This window comes from Epinephelus moara, chromosome 5, assembly GCF_006386435.1.
Source record: "Epinephelus moara isolate mb chromosome 5, YSFRI_EMoa_1.0, whole genome shotgun sequence".
Taxonomy (NCBI): Eukaryota; Metazoa; Chordata; class Actinopteri; order Perciformes; family Serranidae; genus Epinephelus; species Epinephelus moara.
The window spans coordinates 19,258,079-19,279,554 of record NC_065510.1 but is presented as its reverse complement, the minus strand read 5'-3'; the positions used below and the strand labels follow the sequence as shown (position 1 = coordinate 19,279,554).

Below are 21,476 nucleotides of genomic sequence, written 5' to 3'. Positions count from 1 at the left end.
CAGCTCTAAAACAAGCAATATAAAACACAAAATATGATTCCAACAAAGAAAAGCCAAAAAGTATGTTCGACAAACAAACATAAAACAAATTCCCTATATACACACTTGGCAAATAAAAGTGAATATGACTCTGAACTACCAGCTCTGACTAAATCTATTGCTTGCATGTTGTAAAATAACTGCTTCTGGAAGTCACGCAACATTTTTGTCACTCTTAGAATAATAACATGAGTTTTATTTACAATTAGAAGAATCAAGAAAAAGGAAAACACATGATGTCACAGTTGCTCTTCCGGTCCACTAGGTGTCGCAGTAGAATTCGTCCCAATGTTCAGTCCGTGCCACGTTTCCGCTTTGTCCTCTTCTTCGTGGTTGGTGCCGTTGCCTGCGAAGGGAAGTGTCCTCCATGGTGTCATTGTAGGTCTTCTGAGGTTGAATATCCAGAAACAAGAGATGTCTGGTTACACACCAGACGAGAAGCTCCGTGTCGAGCAGCTCTCGAAGCTCCGGAGGCAGTGGCTGAAGGACCAGGAGCTCAGCCCGAGGGAGCCCGTGATACAGGCTAAACCTCCCGGCGCCATCGCCAAGTTCTGGGCTGGTTTCCTGGAGCCCAAGAGCCTGTGGAGGCTTTACGTGAGTCCCTGTGCACAGCTAACGCTAGCTAGCTAGCAAAACAACCCACGATAATAGTAGTTTGCATGCGAAATATCAGAAAACAAACTGAACGCTTTATACGGTGTAACCGTTGTTAGCTTATTAAAGCTAACGTATTTAGAGCTACACTGCAGCTAAATGCTACCACCTTCAACGTGGTGAGGTTAACCCAATTTACTGCTCTCTGAAAATGACAAGCTTGTAGTTATTTCAATCGTGTGTCAACAAAATTAACGTGCTTATTGCATTACATTTACCATCTGACTGTAGAGTATAGAGGGTCCTATCAGTAGGCTATGTCATATTCTGCAATGACTTTTTATGTGATCAAATAAAGCATCATAATCACATAAATTATTATGTGATTATATATATAAAATTATATATTAGAGCATAAGAAAATTACTGGTGTACAAACTATAGAGGAAGGTTTACCAGCATGTTTAGATCATGGTATCAGTATCCTTTTACATGTGGTGATTTGTTCTATGAAACTAACAATCCCACTTTATCTCAATTGATTTTACATTTGGGGCTTCTTTAAGATGCCTTAGCCAAGCACACAAACCAGCACCTATTCTGATTCAATTTCATCTTTGTAAAACACACTTCATTTGTTAGTATTTCACACCTGAATATTTTACATACAACTCCTCACCTGCTGAGTGACAGAGCAGTGGTTACCTGTTTTAAAGCAGTCAGAATAATCACTATGTTTTATGATGCAATTCTCTTCTCTATAATATAACCTGTCTCTAATGTGTGTCTCCTTCCAGACCTACAAAGCATACAGAGGTGGAGTTTTCACATTAACACGCCTGTTGATACCTGCTTGGCTTGTCCACTACTATGTGAAATACCACATTGCTGTAAGTCAACAGAAATATTAAACACAATTTGTTATATTCGCAAATTAATAGTGAGTAAACAGATTAGAGACCCATATGAATAGTGCTGAACAGAATTTTATGACTTCATAAGCAGGACTCCTGGAAGTTATGTGCATTAGAGTCAAACCTCTAAGCTCCATGAGCTTTTCTTTTAGGCACTTGCACATTTAAGTTCCTGATTTATAACATATTAATATTTTAGTATCTAAGCAGGGATACCCAACTTGCTTTGCCCGGGGGCCACTTTTGCAGAATGATAGAAGGCCAGGGGCCAGTAAACAATGATTCATAATATATATCAGATAAAATGAATAAGCAATGCAAGTCCAGTTGCAGCAGCCTTGCACAGGTCGGGTGTACACAGGGGTGTTTCTAGGATTTTAGGACACTCAGGACTTCTGTTGAGTCTGGGGGATTCTACCCCCTTTTTTGGGATTATCAAGCTTTTGATATTTTTAAGCACATGGGCACCTTACTTACCACCTTATTTAATGGTCAGCAGGCCACCTGGCACCTTATCATGGGCTAGATTTGGCCTACGGGCTGTAAGTTGAGTATCACTGTTCTAAAGTGTTATTTAATTCTTTAGGTAGCATACAAGAAGGGTAACTTGCAAAGGAAGCAGGAGTATTTTAGAATTACGGACAGGCAGCATTGGCTTTATTCCATGTTGTTTAATTCTCTCTTGCATCTGACAAACAAGGGTACATTACATCACTACACACATCACGTACTCAATTCATGCATATGTCAGCATACTAAATAACAATATCTTTGTGCCCCACAGAAAAGGCCTTATGGCATTGTGGAACTGAAACCCAAGCTGTTCCCTGTAAGTATAATTAATTCATTAATTCTACCATTGTGCTTTTGTCCTTTCTATAATTACTATAATCGTCATTTGTATTGTTTGTACGCACAACTGCATATTAGCTTACTTTATCAGCCATAGTGAGATCTGATTGTCAGGCCACAGTCTTGAGATGTGCTGACAACAGTCTAGAGGAGTTGCTCTCTGAGATGTCTCATTGTTGGAAAAGAGTATTTCAAATTTTTTGTCCTTGTTTTTGTGTTAAGGGTGACACCATTCTGGAGACCGGCGAAGTTGTTCCAGGTCTCCCAGAGAGTCATGGTCATCACTGAAGTTGAAATATTTCATTGATTTTCTGTTGTAAAAACTGTGTATATGACAATAAAATATTACAAAATCATTTATGAGTATGTGTGATTTTACAAATGAATGTAAATAGTAACATACTACAGTGGAGAAGTAATTTTTTTTATGCTTACATGAGTGAGAGGCTGTAGTATTTCTTAGAAATACATTTCCCAGCTCACTATTGGATCACGTTTGTTTACAGATAACAATGTTTTGTAAACTCAACCTTAGTGGGGCAGCACTTGGCTGTAAATAACAATTTGATTACATTTTACTTGACTTGATAGATTCCTCTCCTTTTGAGGCAGGATGATACGATAAGATAAGATAAGATATACTTTATTGACCCCCTGAGTGGAAATTCAAATTTGGGATTCGAATGTAATGCAAAGATGAAGCATTCAAATGCAGTAAACGGAAAGATATCAGTTAAAAAGAGAAAATAAGTTTGCAGTGTTTGATTGAGAGCTTTATAGGTAGGATGCAAATGTATATGTTGGTTTTAAATTTCAGATTTATACCAACTCTACTACAACATAAAGAGACAACCAACTGTGCTGCTTTTACACTGCTGTGACTCAGGTGGTGTTTCAGACTGCTAATAGCTGGAGTGAGAATCCTCACCTTATAAATAACACTACATGTAAGGCACGTGGTGTCATACAACATAAAAAAAACAAGGCCTTTGACTTTTATTCTGGTCACTATTGACCGGAAGTGTGGAAAAATATGGATTACAGTGCAACACGTACAATGTGGAATAGCTATTATCACCAAGAATGTAAATGAGGATAATTAAAATATTTTTTTATCTTTTATTGGCCGTGCGTGTGTGTTTGTAACCCCTCTTTTTATGGTTCTTCAAAATGTAAAGACGGTGCTTTTATTCTGAAGAGCGGAAGTGGCTCATAGTTAAATCAAATAAATACAAATGTAGGATATGGAGGGAGTGTTGTGTAGCCAGGCTCCGGGGCTTGTAAAGAGTTGCTCCTGAATGACAGTTATTCGGAAATGAATGGTTTTCTACACGACGGAGAGGGTTAATCATTTGCCAACAGCGTACGTGTCCGAAGAAGCCAAAAGTAAATACTGCACAACTTTTCTCAAACGTCCTAGCTAGCCGTAGCTGTCCTAGCCTAGCCTAGCTAACTAACGCTACTTAGCTAGCATGCTAACTTTAGCTAACCAAGTTCACCAGTTCTTGAGCTAACGTTATAGTTCGCAGTTTCGGTCAGGGGTAGCGCCCATGTACCTCTGACATAACAGTTGAATAGTACATGTCAGAATTGTTGACATTATATCAACACTTAAAGTAATACAACGTATTCCCAACACCGACGCAAACGTTAGTCACTTCTTCTGAGGGGGCACCATAGGCGGTGACAGCACGGTTGTAGCTTAGCTGCTAAGCTAGCTAATGCTAACCGAAAACAACAACGCAATTGAAGGGCAAAACGATTATCAGTCTAATAGTAGCTTTATTCAGACGTGTTTCTCTCAGTGGTCTCAGTGACAAATGAATAGCGATAGATGGCAAAGGCATTTTTAGGTTTTAACATGTACAACACCAGACCTAATGTAACATTAAGGCTGTAGTAGTAGTTACGTATCACGGGCTGTCATAACCACATACCCATTGTTTATACGAGTCAAGCACCCATGTATGTTAATTATTCTCATCTAATTGTCACTACAAGACATGTTTGTTCTCATAACAGCGTATAATAATGTCAAATCAAGTCGTTTATTTGTATTTATAGACTAGCACCCATATATAGTCTATGGCAGCACCATGAAGGGGTTTTAAATGTATGCAAGGTTAGGTAGACATGCATTTGGAGAGAGACAGTTATGTTCTTGTTATAACAGCTGACATGTCATAATAGCATTAAAATACTAGCCATTAAGCATTTTATGTATTGGCATACATTTATTTGGTAAAAGTCTTATTTTATAGTTAATATAATGATTAGAAATTGTTAACTTTAGCAAATATGAAGAAGTATACCTCGACAAGGACACAGCTGTCAACAGCAGCAGGTCGTGATCCTCAACAAGGATTTATGGTTGAATCTGGTGCATGCTGTATATTTGGAGAAACAAGTTCTAGTTCAAGTCTTGTATTCATGATGTGGAATGTGTTACTTCATCTGGCACATTAAATAACACTTTACAAGTCACCATGTGCAAATTATTTCAGTGAACAGGAGCATATTTTTAGCAGCTGTAGGGTTAATTGTAAAATTAAGCTACTTAAGTTTATAGGTTGGATTTTTTTACTTAAGTGCAGCACCTCATTAGGACTTTACAGGTCACTCTATGGCTGCCTTATCATTTTTATTTTGTATGTGTGATTTCATAATAATTTCATTTCTTAATACTAATAATAATCTTTTTTTCTTATCGTGTCAGAACATGTCAGCAATCAAGATTGCCCTGCAGCAGAGCCAGAAGAGGGGCAGAAGGAAAACCTCTGAGACAATGTCTGCAGAGGTGTCGCCAGACTCCAAGTGTCCCATCTGTTTGGACATATTCAACAACATTTCTTACCTGGATCTCTGCCTGCACAAGTTCTGTTTCCGCTGTATTCATGAGTGGTCCAAGAACAAAGCTGAGTGCCCTCTATGCAAACAGCCGTTTCATTCAATCTATCACAGTATAAAATCGGAGCAAGACTTCAAGAAGTATGACCTTCGGCCGGTGGAAAGTACCTCTTTTGGGACTTTTCAGGGAGTGCGATTTAGATACCGCACAACTCTTACCGGGGTCCATCGACAGATGCGAGGAAGGACCTCTCCACCTCCAGATAACGGAGTAATGTTTGAAGCCTCAGCAAATGCTCCACAACAGCCGCAGGACCGTTACATCCGGCGGATGATGATGAGGTTGGCAGCCAAGAGAAGAGCTGTGAGTGAAGGCAGGGCTGTGAACAATGTCAGAGAGCAGGAAATGGTGAACTTCAGGAGGGAACTGTATCGACGGGGAGTGAGGGTTCGGAATGTCCGGGATGGTGGCCGCTCCCGAGACACCTCAGCTGAGTTTTTCCGACGTAATCCTGCTTGCCTGCATAGACTGATCCCCTGGCTAAAAAGAGAACTCATTGTGCTGTATGGAGCCCACGGCTCTTTGGTCAACATAGTTCAACACATCATCATGTCACGCATTACACGTTACGACATGGAGGATGGAGCTATTCTGGAAGAGCTCAGGCCATTCCTCCAGGGGCGCACAGAGCACTTTCTGCATGAGTTCATCAGCTTTGCAAAGTCCCCCTTCAATATGGAGGCCTATGACCAGCATGCTGCCTACGACTACCCAGCCCCTTCCTCAAATGAAGGCAGCAGCTCCAATTCATCTGTAATAGCTATCTCAGAGGATGAAGAGCACTCAGCGGATTTGGACCCGCCAGGAGACACCACTTCTACTCTGAGCCACTCTGTGTGGGATGATGAGACGCCTGGGCCATCATACTCCACGACAGCAGAGCAGAGCAGGGCAGAGTGTCTGTCAGTCCTTGACTCAGACTCAGACAGCAGTTTAGAGGAGGAGACACGTGAGTCTAGGGCCTCTTCACAGCAAGTGAGTCCTCATAACCAAACAGACATGATCCAGGGTGAAGTTAACAACGAAGAGTGTCCGTCTTATGACAGCGATGACTGTGTTATTGTTGGTTATGTTAAGCCAACAGCAGAGAGAACGCCTGAGCTGGTCCATCTCTCCTCTAACTCCGATGAGTCTGACTGTGAAGATATTAAAGCAGTGCCTCTACTACCTCAGCACATCCGCTTCTGCAGTCTGAGTCCTGTAGCTTCACAGAGTAGTGATCCAAGTGGTGCTGGACAGTCAGAAAATGTAGATTCAGAACATTGTCATCCTTTGGCTTTAAGAGAAAGCTGTAGCTCTTCGACATCCAGGAGGCACAAGACGTCCAGTAAGTCAGACAGAAAAGATACAGACAGAAGATTTGAGTGTAATAATAGATCTAGGGACAAGCACTGGTCAAAGGACGGAGACCGTTGGAGAAAGAGGAGGTCGAGAAGTTCAGAGCGCAGGCACTCTACCAGGAGCTTGGTGATCTCAAAATGTGACCGTAATTATAAAAAGAGGGACAGTGATAGCAGCTATCAGTCATATAGGCATTACTGCGAAGAGAGCGAAAAGAGAAATAATAGTGGGATGCATTACACAGAGAGGCGGTCCTACTATTACAGTAGCCGCAAATACTCCGATCGGCGCTCCCACTCCAGGAGCCGCAGCAGGGACTCGCGGAGACGAGACAGGAGGCACTCTCGTTCTCGTACTCCTTCCAGCAGTCGCTCCCCTTCGATGAAAAGGAGGCCTCACAACGACAAGCCCGGCGGAAAGAGAAAATACAAAACGAGACATTTGGAGGAAGCGTCCAAAAAAGAACTTTCCAATTCAAATGCTGAAGGTGACTCCCCTGTAAAACACAAGAAAAAGAGCAAAGAGAAGCATCGCAAAAAATCCAAAGACAGGTCGAGGAAGACCAGCAGGAGCCTCAGTGTGGAGCTCATCAACGAGGAAAACTCTCACGAGCGAAGCAAGCGCCACCACAAGAAAAAGAAGAAACACAAGAAGAAAAGCAAAAGGCACAAGAGTAGTGAACGCACTGAGAAGCACTCACCTGCTGTCATCACCATTGACAGTGACAGTGACTCTTCTGCTCGTGACACCCAGACAAGCAGCGGTAATAAGGACAACCCCATCAGCAGTACCACAGATGACCCAGTGGACCCATCCCCTCTGGACACGCTTGAGTAGTTAATTGGAATTTCAGATTCCAGCTGTGTGTGGTGGGAACTGATGGATTCACACTCAGCTGCTAATGTCTGCCAGCAGTATTTTAGATCAAATCAATGTTCAGTATGTTGAAGTTCGCCAGACGTTGAAGGATATAGTTTCACATGTATCCCTTTACATGCCACCAAAGTGTTTTCTGCTGAGACAGTTCACAGGATGCTGGCTTACATGACGAACGCAGATATCTGTAGTGAACTGAAAAGTTGTCAGCGTCGGATAAATGACCATGTTTTAAAGACCATCACGGTCTGGTTTCTTGACTGTGTTCACAAACACCTAAAACAATCCTATTCTATGTGCCAAGTGCCACTATGAACAGAATGGAATTAAATTAGGAGGTGCATATCTTTTTTTTTTAAAGTGTCAATTCTTATTCAGGAAATTTTCTTTAATGGATGTATTTTATTTCTATGGTGCTCTCAGGGATAATATTGATTACAGTGATTTTTCTTTTTTGTCATCATAAGTCCGCTATATTCTCGAAGCAAAACAATTCCTACCTGCTGCACATGGAGTAGTACTTATACACTAGTGGTGTTTGGATTTCAGAATGGGTTCTTTTGTATTGGAATTTATTTAAAATAAATTGTAAAGAGCAACTTTGTGCAGTTGGTTTTCTGTTTATGTCTTAGAGGCGCAGGTTAATTGTGTTGAAAATATTGTTGGGAACATATTGATAATACCTGGGCCATACGTTTGCCAACTGTCTTAAAGTGACTTCAGCTAGATTGACGTGTTTTTTTACTTTGTGTGTTTTGGCAATGGTAAAATGTTGTCAAACATCTTTGGTACATAACATGCAGCACAAACCAAAAACAAAAGGGTTGGTGTTCCCTTATGCAAACACACCAGGTAAAACTGACTTTTAAAACCCCTAGATAGATACATGGTTTTCATATCCAAGATGAGATTATTATAAAGTGTTGGAGGAGTAAAAACCCCTGTTTACTAGTTGACATCTTGTTTTAGAGCTTCAAACTAGATCAAAGATCTAAAACAGTTGTAGGGAAGAGAAGCTTTGTAGCCTCACAAATAAGAGGAGTGGTCACAATGTTGCATGCAAATTCAGCAAACTCAAAACATTCCATGTGTTTGTGGTGCCACTTGAAATCAAGATATGGCTGTGGCTGTTTATTTATTTAATCAGACAGGCTTTTTTGTCCCTGTCTTCCATATGCGTTCTATGATACAGATCTGCAAAGAGCTGGGCTGATGAAACTCTTCGGTGTAGAAGGGTTAGATGCAAAACTCGGTCTTAAAATCTGTCGTATAAACACTGATAATAATTTATCTTTCATTTTGGTGGTGACAAAGTGTTCAGGGAACACTTTTGAGGGCTCTGTAAGTGTGTGGAAATAGCCAACCAGGAAGTGAAACAAGATGATGAATGATCACTTTATGATATAGCCAATTAAATGCCTGTTTTATTAGTGTGTGTGTGTGTGTGAGGTTGGTCTTTGGACTCCTAGCAGTGTAATACAGCAGTGTCCATTTAAATGAGCACAGTCAACACTGAAATGTCTCGCTCTGTTCTCTAAATTTTCTGTGTCAAGGCCACATTCAGTCAGGGAACGTTCACATTAAAGGACTATACCACAGTTTTTGCACAGTTATGCATGTCTTACCACAAATTAAATATAATATTCTTCAGATAACTGCAGACTATTTCAAAAGCATGTTCTTATGTTTGAATTTAAATGTGTTTTTTTCCTTTCTTATAATTTCTTTATTTCTTTTACCCCTTTTATAACATGGAAAGCAGTCAGACAAGTAATGAAGACAGAGTACACAATTAGGAAAGTATTATAGTGGAGCAGGACGTCCCTGTTAAAGCTAATATCTGTAATTTCTTCCCAAAATTGTGAAGGGGAAACGATTGAACATTTGTTTGTAGATTGTTTTCATATCACTTCTTTTTGGTTTGATTTTTTTGTAAAGACCTTTTAAAACCTTCTGGGAAAGGGTTTTCTGACTTTTTTTGTTTTTATCTTTTCACCTCGTCTCAATTATTTGTCGTGCAATCACCTTTATTTTTACACTATTTTCATACCATGACATATATATAGACATACATACATACATACATACATATATATATATATATATATTACTCATTTTTTTTACTTAAGTATTGCACTTAATAAATTCGAACTTTACTGGACACATTCACAGCATGGAGTAGGAATATTCCAAATTTTCTTAATAAAAATTGTAAAAACAACAACACATTTTTTATTAAGAAAATAATATATATATAAATATAGTAAACAATTTCTTATCTAAAAATATAAATGGGCAAAAAATGTTATATTATTTAAATATTTCAGTTTTGCTTTTTTTGTTGAGCAAACTCTGGTGGTTTTTGTTTTTGTTATCTTTTAACCACATCTCAGTTATCTGTCGTGCCATCACCTTCATTTTTACATTATTTTCATACCATGAAATATTTATATATGTTACTCATTTTCAAGTGCTTTTACTCAAGTGTTGCACTTAATAAATTCAAATTTATTGGACACATTCATAACATGGAGTAGGAACATTCCAAATTTTCTTAATAAAAATTGGGAAAAAAATAAATGAAATAAAAATTTAAAATTTAACAATTTTTGTTAAGAAAAAAAATATAGTAAACAATTGCTTTGAGGAAAATATGGGATATACCTACTCTTTTATGAATGTGTCCAATAAAGTTGAATTTCTTTAAAAAAGAAAAAAAAAAGCTTGTAGTCAAATGAATTGTAACCAACGGCTTGTTGTAAGATAAATAGAAAGGTGAATAAATAGTTGCTTTGAATAACGGTTAGAGGGTAATGTCGGTAGACCAGATAAACAGCCCAAGGCTATGTAATCTAACATGTTTGTTCATTGCCATGCCTTTATTTTGAAGGCGAGCAAACAGGAAGGGACTGTAGTCCGTTGAACTGACGGATGTTAACGGTTGTGTGGCTATAAAAGGTCTTCCTCCAAACTTCTTCACAAATCTTCACTTTTACAGTCAAGAACAGAGTCGACATGGCTTCCACAGCTCCCATTAAGGTAAGAACCTAAAATTTGACCTCACATTTAAAGTGTTACTGTGTGAACATGGTGTGTTTGAGCACAGACAGAGAGAAATCACTGTGACTGCATGTGGCTAGGTAACATGCCAGATGTGCTGCTGTGACAGACCTGTAAGTGCGGGAAAAGCTCTTAACTAGCTGTTAGCATCGGACTGTGTTAGTTAGCAAAGCTGTAGCCTCCACTCTCTAAAGTTAACGGCCATAGTAACACAAGCTAACATGCTAGCTGTGGTACTGTTAACATAGCTAGCTTATATAGGTGAAGCATCTCAGGTAGTTAACGTTACAGTTAATGTGAGTGTGACAGCTGTCTGCAGGTACTTTAACTGTGGGGAGAGTAACTGAGTACTTTTACTCAAGTATCTTACTTAAGTACTAATATGAGGTACTTTTACTGTCTTTTCTGTTCATCTTATTTTGTACGTTACTCCTGCTCCACTACATTTGATGGACACATGACTGATGGAAATGTACTTTTTATTCCTCTACAATCATTTGACAGATGTAGTTACTGTTTACTGTACAGATATGATGTGCTCTTAAACACAGCAGGATATACAAGTATAGCTAACAACAATAATAAAAAATGTCATCAGTTGCACTCTCATACAAAGTAGTACAAATAAATAGCTCCACCTCAAACGTCTACAGCAATAAAATCCTGCTTTACATCAATGCATAAGTGACAATAATCCAGTGATTTAATATATAATAATATAACAGTCACAGGGGCCATTTTCTGCATTGAGTACTTTTACTTTTAATACCTATATTTTACTGATATTACTTGCATACTCAATGCAAAGGTAACAGAACATTGTGTTCTACTGTGATACTAGTACTTTTACATAAGTAAAGAATCTGAATACTTTCTTAACCATTGTTCTTACCTGAAATAAAAGTTGCCAAGTATCATTTTTTAAGTTAAATCAATTATGAATATGACAAATACATATTAAACTTTAGGTAGTCTCTGAGAATAATATAATCAATAGCTTTTTCAGTCCATTAGATACATTTTTGCTGAATAAAACCCCCCCAGATGTCGACAGCTTTCCTTTAGGGACTTAATTTATAGTTCAAAACTGGTCATAAATCGCAATATTGCAATATATTTTATCACAATACTCAGTATAGCGACTATCCTGCCCTCCTGTAGTCACTCTGCATGGGTGTGGGAGACTGTTTTTGACACGCTCTTGATAACAAAACAACTGTCCAGACTGTTGCTCAAGTTCGGGTGATGTTCCCATTTAATAGTCGAAAGGTTACAACAAAAACATGACTTGATTAATGCAATAAGAAAACTTATGATGTGATACTGCTGGAAAACAAAAGGAGTGAGTCATGCCTCGCCTGACCACCTACACCTGTGCTTATAAAGAATCCCTACACTGCCACCCGTGGAGACCTGACGTAACCGTGAGGCAGACAAATAAGCAGATGTGGCTCCTATACTCAGCATATCACAACATATTTGAAATCGCAGTAATATTGTATCGTGACTCAAGTATCATGATATCGTATCAGGGCTCCTCTGGTGCTTCCCACCCCTAGCTGAAAGCTGAAAGGAATTACAAGTATTACTACAACAACAGTAACTCCATGTTGTAATATTGCAGCATAATTATCATGCATTGATTAATATGTTAGCAGCAATGCTGTCGCTGGTTCGAGCTGGAACCAATTTGAACAATTATCAGTGACTATGCATCATATTGTAGAATCTGCTATATCATATCTTATAAATCAGTCTGCAAAGTACTAGTAGCTAATACAGCTGTCAAGTAAATATAGTGGAGTAAAAAAAAAAAATACAGCCTCTGAAATCTTCTAAGATAAGAGTAGAGGTTAAGTACATGAGTAAATACACTCACCTCTGGGGCAATAGTGTTAACTGAATATAAACAGTACTGTAAATGTGTGCAGACACCTACAGCGTTTCCCCTGAGGGGCAAATAACTGCATGTAGTCTTGTCATTGGAGTCTTTAAATTTGTCATTTGGTTAGTGTCAGATTTGAATTTGTGCTCCAATATTTTTAAGCACCATATTTTTTCTTTTTAATTTTCTGCTTTTATCCATGCCCTAATTCCCCATTACTGTATTTAAAACCTTCTGTGCGGAGTTTGCATGTCCCCCCCCATGTCAGCGTGGGTTTTCTCTGGGTACTCCAGCTTCCTCCCACAGTCCAAAGACATGCAGGTTAATTGGTGACTTTAAATTGTCTGTAGGTGTGAATGTGAGTGTGAATGGTTGTCTCTATGTGTCAGCCCTGTGATAGTGTGGCGACCTGTCCAGGGTGTACCCCACCTCTCGCCCAATCAATGTCAGCTGGGATAGACTGAATAAATACACATGGGAGTGTTTTGATCGGATATTGATTGTGATATATATGTGTGTGTTAATGACTTTCCCATTTTTGTTTAGATTGGAATTATTGGTGGTTCAGGACTTGATGATCCAGATATCTTGGAGGGAAGGACCGAGCGCTATGTCGACACACCGTACGGAAAGGTTAGTTGTGTACAGCAGTGTAATCAATAAGGTCTGCTGACATCCTGGCCTATTTTGCCACTGTAAACGTTTCCTTACAGTAGTGTATTTGCATGTAATTTGATTACTCTGCTCCTTTTCAACAGCCATCTGATGCTCTGATCCTGGGGAAGATTAAGAACGTGGAGTGTGTGCTTCTTGCAAGGTAGGAAAGGGTGTTTTACTTTGAAATGTGAGTCATTGAAATTAGTTATCTATCAGCACCATCTAGTGGATATTTATTTATACTGCATCTCTTTAATATTTCATGCCATCTAACAACGAAATGCCAGGCACACTCTATATTCTCATGTTTCTGACCTTCACCCTAAAAGTCAATAAAAAATAAATAATGTGTATATTGAATGCTGCTTTTCCCCATCCTTTCAGGCATGGGAGACAACACACTATTATGCCGTCCAATGTGAACTACCAGGCCAACATCTGGGCACTGAAAGAAGAGGGCTGCACACATCTGTTGGTCACTACGGCCTGTGGCTCACTGCGGGAGGAGATTCAGCCAGGAGACATTGTCATCATCGATCAGTTCATTGACAGGTGAGTGGCGTTGTGACCACAACAGCAAGTTATGGTTGAGATATTTGTTTCTTCTTTCCACGTACTCTCAGCAATTATTTTTAAAATAATTGTCCTCTGTTTTTAAAATGAGAAAAATGTGTTTAGCTGACTGTTTATCCTGAGTTTTGTTTCCTTCTGTGGCGAAAAGCTGGTCATCATAGTGAGGGAAAGTTAAGTGGTACAAAGAGATAACACTAAGTTGTTGCAAGACGTCAACACACAGGCTACAAAAAGTAAACAACTGCATTTACAAAAAGCATGCAGGTAGCTTTTTTTTTACCTTCAGGCTGGCGACAGTTGTGGTCAGAGGCGTTATGTTTTCAGGGTGTCCATCTGTCCCATTCTTGTGAATGCGATATCTCAAGACGGTCTTGATAGAATTTCTTCGAATTTGGCACAAACGTCCACTTGGACTCAAGGATGATGATTAGATTTCAGTGATCAAAGGTCTCTGTGACCTCACAAAACAAGTTATTGGCCATACCTCAAGAATTCATATGCCAATTATGACAAAATTAGGATAAAATGATAAATCCAAACAGTCAAAGGTCAGCTACTATCATGGCTACATATGAGTGTGGACAGACAGGGATGTAAACTGTAACTTGACGGGTTGGCGAGTCATATCGCAATTCGTAATTCTACTTTCCCTGGTGTGTGAAGAATACCACCTGTGTGATTTGAATATGCAAACATTAATGCAGAGAATCCATCTGTCCTTGATATACCTCAGAACCTGCTCCCCTCAGGTGTCCCCCATGGTCAATGGCGAGAAACAAATTTTTTTTTCATCCTGTTTGGATTGTGCAATGGATTACATGTTTGTTTTTTTTAAAAGATAATTTTTCAAGCCAAGACAGTTGCAGTTTGTGGTAGTAGTACTGTTAAGTTTTGTGTAAAAACCACGTCCTTGTCTCACACAATATACGTCACCTATACTAGTTAGCTAGCTAGTAAGGTAACTTAGCTATGGTCCCTGCAAAAATATAACCTGGTGCGTTTTATCAAGCAAATCTTTTATCAGCTTGGAAGCGAAAGAATGAGTAAGACCTGTTACTCATTCAACTACATCCCGGTACAAAACACACAGCCATCATAGCTTCAGCAATAGAGGAAGGTGTGACGTCACCTGCTCGACTTGTGTAGTCATTCTAATTACTGATTTTCACAGTATCATACTTCAACAGTTTTAAGACAAACTGTGGCTTTCTTGACTTGCAAAATTATCTTTTAAATTGACAAACACCATATGTGTAATTCAAGGCACAATTCAGATGCGGTCAAAAATATTATTTGTCTCTTCCTGTTGACGAAAGTACACATTTTTTCCAATTTCCGAAATGCATTAAGGAGCTTAGTACCACTTTATACTGTCCAATCACGCTTCTTTATGTATGTTTAAAAGACCATTAAATCATACATTTGACATTCTCACACAACAGCCTTATTCTTTTTAACACGGCATTCATGTCATACCATATTCTATGACATTATACACCCTTAGATAAGCGTGTAACTGTGTGTGTAAATGGACTCACCCTTTTGATATCTGGAAAGCATTACAGTTATGAGGTTTACATGAATAAAATGGCTACATTGTTGTCTAATATTTTACAAGCAAAACCCCATCAATTAAGATTTTATTAACAGCCTTAATGTGTTTCTCTAAATAGTTTGACCTTCTGTCCAAGGTTGTTGTTGTTATTGCTTCTTACGCTGTACTGTCTCTCATACAGCAAGTTCAGGCATCTTCCCACACATCTCAGTGGAATGATTCATGTTACTGTGTGACAAAAGTGTCCAGATCGCTGAGTGAGCAAAGGGAGGAAGGACCTGACTCACCACGTCTGACACATTCGTCAAAGCCAATATTTGTTCACTACAGAGTTAAGTGGGAAGAATTGTCACGGTGTCATAGTTTGCTCAGGGCTTCAGTGAGAATTAGAAACTGCAGCTGTAAGTGCGACGTTCCTCCCGTGGAAACAGTTGACGGCAACACAATATTTAACAGTGATATTTTTGTAAACAGGGCTCCTTCCTGTCTGTGTCATGTTTCATTTGGTGTATCACTTTCTCTGAGTTGTGAGAATTTCAGCCTACAGTTGTCATTCACTCACTCTACTCAGGTAATACCCACTATCATGTTTTAGTCGCTGTCATGGAGAGCTCTGGTTCACATGAAGATGTACTTTCCCTCCCTCGTTTTGGAGTTGACTTTACTTCCTGTGATATTAAGAGTTTGGGTTGGTATTAACTGACTGTGCTGTTGTGGTTTTGATACTGATTTTGGTGCAAGCTGACCACATATGAACTAGGCTGACTGATTCCTGTTTATTTAGATCTCTAATGAATACACATATTTATTTTGTGGGAGGCTTAAGTCACAAAAAAACCTTGAATTTGTGGGTTTTGATCACTAGGAAGTCAAACTCACTTGGTGGCAAACCTGAGACATTTTCCTGTTTAACTGACATGGGAAAGCATACTCTCTCAGCAGTGTCCGACCTCCAGGCGGCGTATACGTATAGCATGACCCTGTGGGCGTATGAGAGCCTCTGTCAGCTTAATTCCATTAAATAACTCAATATGTGCAGTGAGAGGTGCTGTTTCAGCAGCGTGGCTTATGTCACCGATGAGTCGCCATACAGCTGCTTGAACTGTGATTAGTAGTTAAACTGCCTCCCCACAGCTGTGTCAGTGTTTCCCCCCCTGCACACTTGCATACAACTGCATCACGCTGCCTGTGGCTTTGCTTGGCCGTGTTAGTGAAGCACTCGACTACCAGCATCAAGCACAGACGAGATCTGTTTATCGAAAATGAGGAAGTTGCTTGTTGGGACTTGTTCAGACTTGTCCTGCAGCATGTGACCACGTGTTTGTGAAGGCCTTACTTTATTGATTCCACAATTGTGATGTCAGCAGTGCTTAGTTTTTTTTGTTGGCTACTTGGTCGCCGCAGGATGCTGAATGTGTTCGGTTATAAGCATTTATGTCTCCTATGGACCTTAAATGCTTTTTGCACTGAGGTTTGACCCTTTAAATCCAGTTTAGATTTTTATGCCGATCTGTTTGTCATGTCAAAGAGTAGTAGGCTTTATATAATTGGTAATAAAATCTGCATACTGCTGTGACTTATGGGATGGTGTTGCAGTATTTACATCCAATGCTTAATAGTCCATACTAGCTCTTTTTGCATTTTAGGAATGATTTAAATCTTTGATAATTAAAGGCTGTGGGAGCCATTCTTTGCAACAACGATCCTGACATGACACTGCAAATGAAATGCCAGCCCCAGATAACTTGATTTCCATAACATAACCAGGCATTGTACTCCACTCGCAGTTTATCCCCACACACTACTGTTATTGAATTTCCAGCAGGGTGGAGCTGCAGCTGGCTCGATCTATTTAAGCAACGACTTTAGTCTTCCAATGCCAGAGCTATGACTAAGAGATAGGGTTGGGCATCAACTTAAAAGATTACCGTCGACGCAGACGTTCATATTTTGGATGTCTGAGATAATTGCGGTGTGCATAGGCAATCCATGGGAAAAATAGAAGAAAAGCAGCAATGAATCAGCACTACTGAGGAATCTAGTTATCCCATTATCACCCCATTACATAATGATCCATATACCCTGAAATAACCGCACACTTAATTAGAATTCAGTGCTCGCAAAACAAGCGGAGGGGATACAGGGTGACACAAAATCCCTGGTGTTCTCAGGTCACTGGGCTAAGTGAGTCAGTCTCTTGTATACTCATGACCCGGCTCAATAAAGAGCTGAAGGGAGGCAGGCTGGCGCTGTGCCTGGTGGAACCCCACTGACTCAGCAGAGCTGGAAATTAGACGACCGTTGTTGGTGTGGTGCGGGAGACCAGGATTCTGCTTCTTTCTGTTAATGCTTTTATTGTCCTGGATAGATGTAAAAGGACTCTTCATGACACAGTGAATAGTTTAAAGGAATACCTCACCCCCGCACATGATCATTTGTGTATCAATTACTCACCCTGTGTTACCTTGAATTAGCAAAGAAAATGTTTTTCCTGCATGCCTGTGGTGAACAAAGAATCCAGAAATGGAAAGAATTCTTGATGAACTGAAGTCACAGGGAGCCGTGTGTAACTACAGCAAGACTGTTTAGTGAATTTGAACTCACCCTCTAAAACAACAAAGCTAGACCATATTACAAACAAACTCAATTGAGGCAGCGGTAGCGCAGCAACTCCTGCGTTCAGCAAGGCTAAATGTTTTTGAAGACCGTTTCACTTTCAGTTTATTTCCCTGTCGGAAAGAATTGTCTGTGTAGGAACAGACAGTGTAAAGATTGGTGAGGTTTTTCTTAAATGACAGAGGCTATTTAACCACTTTGATAAACTTGTCAAGGGTTCCCACTGTCATGGAAAACCTGGAAAAGTCATGGAATTTAGTTGTGTGGGATGAAATGACCACAGCAATCCTCCATAGATATGGTTTCACCCAGTGTATCATCAATGTTATTTTCTATAGCTGATGAAGTAACGTAGCTCAAATTAGTATGGATATGTGGTGTTTCTAAAACAGTGGCTGCTTTAGAGGATTATAAAATGGCAACTTGATATTATTATTGTGACCCAAAATAACCTTTACTTTGTTGCTTGGTTCTCCATACCATTAATGTTTATGTTGACTAGGTTTCTAAGAATTGTTTTGTCCACTCGGTCATAGCTAAACTTACAGTATTTGCTCAGGTTTAAAAATTTGCCAATCTGACATAAATGAATTTAAATGGTTAAAAAAAAACAATTAATTGTTCATTATTCAGCTCTACTTTAACATAAAGCATGTAGCAAAACAAAAATTAAGGTATTATTTTATATGGTTTTGGTTTATTTGGAACAATTTAACCTAAAAACAACATCTGGAATTTGCCTGTGCTGCCTTGACACTAACTGTCTCTACTTCCTGTTTGCTTCTTTGTGCCAGGACTACCAAGAGAGCTCAGACGCTGTATGATGGGCAGCCCACCAGCCCCCCAGGAGTGTGTCACATCCCCATGGCTGAGCCTTTCTGCAACAGAACCAGAGAGGCGAGTCCCTAAATACCTTTACATTTACAGATTTCACTTCCTGTACTATCTCAGCTTTGGTACTCTTGTTTTACCAAATGCCTCTAAAATTGAACTTTTATTTAACTTTTTAGTATTGTTTCTGTTCTTAACATTTTCCTTTAAGCTGTTATTTATATTGTGCATTAATATTTCATTTATATAGCATTATATCATGTCAAAATATATTCTTTTACAATGATGTACGTTGGCCCGACCAAAATAGACCAGAAGTGTGAAAATAGTAGTGACATGGAAAAAGTGCACATGAGCTGCAGGGTTGAGGCTAAAATTTGCTGACAGCTGAATCACTTAATCAGTAATATCTAGATACATGAAATTACTATGAGATCTCCCTTATGCTCAAATCTCATATTTAGGATGTAACTACAGATTGTAAACTTTGATTAGACTTAAAGATTTAGGGAATTCTGTCTCTTGAGTTAGCAAAATCTCACAGGAGCAAAGGCAAAGCAGTGAGATTGCTGTTGTCCTGCAATTCCCTGTATGTTTATATTGAAAAATTTAGTCACAAAAACTAGTAGATGCACAAAAACATCTTGTGATGAGGGCAGTCTTTGCTATAAAAATAAATATCTGCTGATCTTCAATAGTCTAAAACAGTATCATACCCCACAGCACAGTACACTGTGTTTTACTCCTTCAACACTACAGTTTAGAGAATGAGATGAACAGCTATTAAAACCATGTCAGCAGTTCCCACCTCTTCTCCCACTGACTTAATGCTGACAACTATTAACTCCATGTCCCGGTGCAGGTTCTGGTGGAGGTGGCGCGGAGCCTTGGGGTCAAGTGCCATGTGCGAGGGACCATGTTGAGCATCGAGGGCCCCCGCTTCTCCTCGCGGGCCGAGAGCCTGATGTTCCGCCAGTGGGGCGCTGACGTCATCAACATGACCACTGTGCCAGAGGTGGTCCTCGCCAAGGAGGCCGGCTTGTGCTATGCCAGCATCGCCATGGCAACAGACTACGACTGTTGGAAGGAGCATGAGGAGGCGGTGAGTGGCAGGCTGGAGGTCTCTAACAGCCGTTTTTATTACTTTGATGTCTCCTCTGTCCTTGTTTGAGCCTTGTGTGAGTCAGTGTCGGGAAAGTGGGATGCACAGTCGGTGCACATTGGGCAACATCGCTTCCTTCCTATTGTTTCTTTGTGTGTGCAGGCAGCAGTGGCATATTTATTAAATGTTATTTGCTTTTATTGGCCTTAGATTTATTTAGTTACCAACGTTACCAGGTTGCTGTCTTTTAGCATTAACCTTACCTTCACTGGAGAACACCTGGATAAAAGCTGTCAGTGTACCAGCAGGTGAATAACATTGGCTTAATATAGCATTTTATTATTTATCTACTGTGTAAACCATCATGGTGACTGACACCTGACCCAGATCCATCTATGCTCATTGCTAGCTTACCAGCAAAGTTGCTAAACTAGCTCATAGGACAGCATGCTATCATGCCTCCTCTGTATCATGACGAACAACAACTGGCATTCCCTTCTTGGTGGAGGTTCTTGGAAAAAAGAAAACTTGTCATAGCCTTCTCCACTGTCTTCTCCTGCCAAGGATAACCACATCTTAGTACTGGTGTCCTGGAGCTACAGTGGATGCTTGACCTACCCATTTTACTTAATTTAATACTTAATTTCATCTGACGGTTTATGACACTAATAAATGAGCACGCTCAAGGGCATATTCGCTTGACTTTTTCTTGTCTAGGCCATAGTATCCTAAATTTAGATTTATCTCTGTTCATTCTAATCTTAGTTTTTTACGCTGTATGACCATATCTTGCCTGATTTCACCCTATTAATTCCTCTACTGCTTACAAATTCCCTTTGGCATTTCCCCCTACGTTTAAACCCAATTCCTTCTAATCAGCTGATTCACCAAACTCTTTGAACAGCATTGGCCAGGTCACTTTAGACCAGTGATTCCCAACGTAGAGTCAGGAAACCCCTGAGGGGTATGACATGTAACCACAGGCTCTGCAAAATCATTTCCTTGGACTAAGAAATATGTGTTGTGCCATTAAAAAGCAAAGGTGTGAACCACTTGTGCCAAAGTGTGCAATAAAACAGTTACTGCACGATTGTGTCCAATCCACCCACATTAGCTCTGAGATAAAAATGTGATTGCGACACACATCCTCATAACGGAGAGCCAGACAAACTGTCTGTTAAAAGTGATACTAGTCTGAAAGTTGCAGGACTCAACTTTTAGCAGTGTCTCATAGAAATACAGGAAATGGACAAAACGCATTACGTCGTGTTGGGCACGAACTTTGTTTTTTTTATGTGCTGGCAACATGAAAACAATGCCAATGCAAAGTCACTGAGGTTCTTTTGTCGTGGTGGACACACAAATTAGGTATAAAGAGCGAAAAAAGTCAGCGTAGGGTGGGTTGGAGGACTGGGGAATTGGTCAAACAAACATGGACTTTGAACCAGGACACGTTGTTCATGTCCCATTTGAAATAATAATAAAAAATTTCAAAATCGATATCAATACCCAGGAAAATATTCAATACTCGATACCATTTTCGATACAGCAGCAAAAAATTAAGAGGCATGTCATTTTTTAAATAAAGATCAGAACAGTAACATCAATGATAACAACAAAAAATCCCCCCAAAATAAATAACAACCAGAAACAAGATCTGTCCATACAAATGT

General features: G+C 39.6%; 3 protein-coding genes across 3 annotated transcripts in view; all 3 read left to right on the top strand.

Annotated features, from left to right (window-relative positions):
• The first annotated feature begins 354 nt into the window (after window positions 1–354).
• On the top strand, window positions 355–2,755 carry ndufb6 (NADH:ubiquinone oxidoreductase subunit B). Its single transcript, XM_050044477.1, has 4 exons — window positions 355–633; window positions 1,431–1,523; window positions 2,332–2,376; window positions 2,622–2,755. The coding sequence occupies exons 1-4, from the start codon at window positions 454–456 to the stop codon at window positions 2,685–2,687; spliced, it is 384 nt and encodes a 127-aa protein (XP_049900434.1). The 5' UTR covers window positions 355–453; the 3' UTR covers window positions 2,688–2,755.
• An 868-nt stretch (window positions 2,756–3,623) lies between these two features.
• Window positions 3,624–9,454, top strand: toporsa (topoisomerase I binding, arginine/serine-rich a). Its single transcript, XM_050044985.1, has 2 exons — window positions 3,624–3,785; window positions 5,116–9,454. The coding sequence occupies exon 2, from the start codon at window positions 5,119–5,121 to the stop codon at window positions 7,483–7,485; it is 2,367 nt and encodes a 788-aa protein (XP_049900942.1). The 5' UTR covers window positions 3,624–3,785; window positions 5,116–5,118; the 3' UTR covers window positions 7,486–9,454.
• A 965-nt stretch (window positions 9,455–10,419) lies between these two features.
• Window positions 10,420–21,476, top strand: part of mtap (methylthioadenosine phosphorylase) — a 19,178-nt gene continuing 8,121 nt past the window's right edge. The window contains exons 1-6 of the mRNA XM_050044771.1: window positions 10,420–10,563; window positions 13,016–13,102; window positions 13,228–13,286; window positions 13,511–13,678; window positions 18,665–18,767; window positions 19,564–19,803. Of these exons, the coding sequence (XP_049900728.1) occupies window positions 10,540–10,563; window positions 13,016–13,102; window positions 13,228–13,286; window positions 13,511–13,678; window positions 18,665–18,767; window positions 19,564–19,803 (681 nt within the window). The 5' untranslated portion in view covers window positions 10,420–10,539. The remainder of the gene's footprint in view (window positions 10,564–13,015; window positions 13,103–13,227; window positions 13,287–13,510; window positions 13,679–18,664; window positions 18,768–19,563; window positions 19,804–21,476) is intronic.

Bases quoted from the DNA above. Each gene is read 5' to 3' on its own strand.
- ndufb6 (XM_050044477.1), top strand. From the start codon at position 454: ATGTCTGGTTACACACCAGACGAGAAGCTCCGTGTCGAGCAGCTCTCG. The intron at 1,524-2,331 runs GTAAGTCAACAG...TGTGCCCCACAG, and splicing joins ATGTGAAATACCACATTGCT to AAAAGGCCTTATGGCATTGT. The intron at 2,377-2,621 runs GTAAGTATAATT...TTTTGTGTTAAG, and splicing joins TGAAACCCAAGCTGTTCCCT to GGTGACACCATTCTGGAGAC.
- toporsa (XM_050044985.1), top strand. From the start codon at position 5,119: ATGTCAGCAATCAAGATTGCCCTGCAGCAGAGCCAGAAGAGGGGCAGA.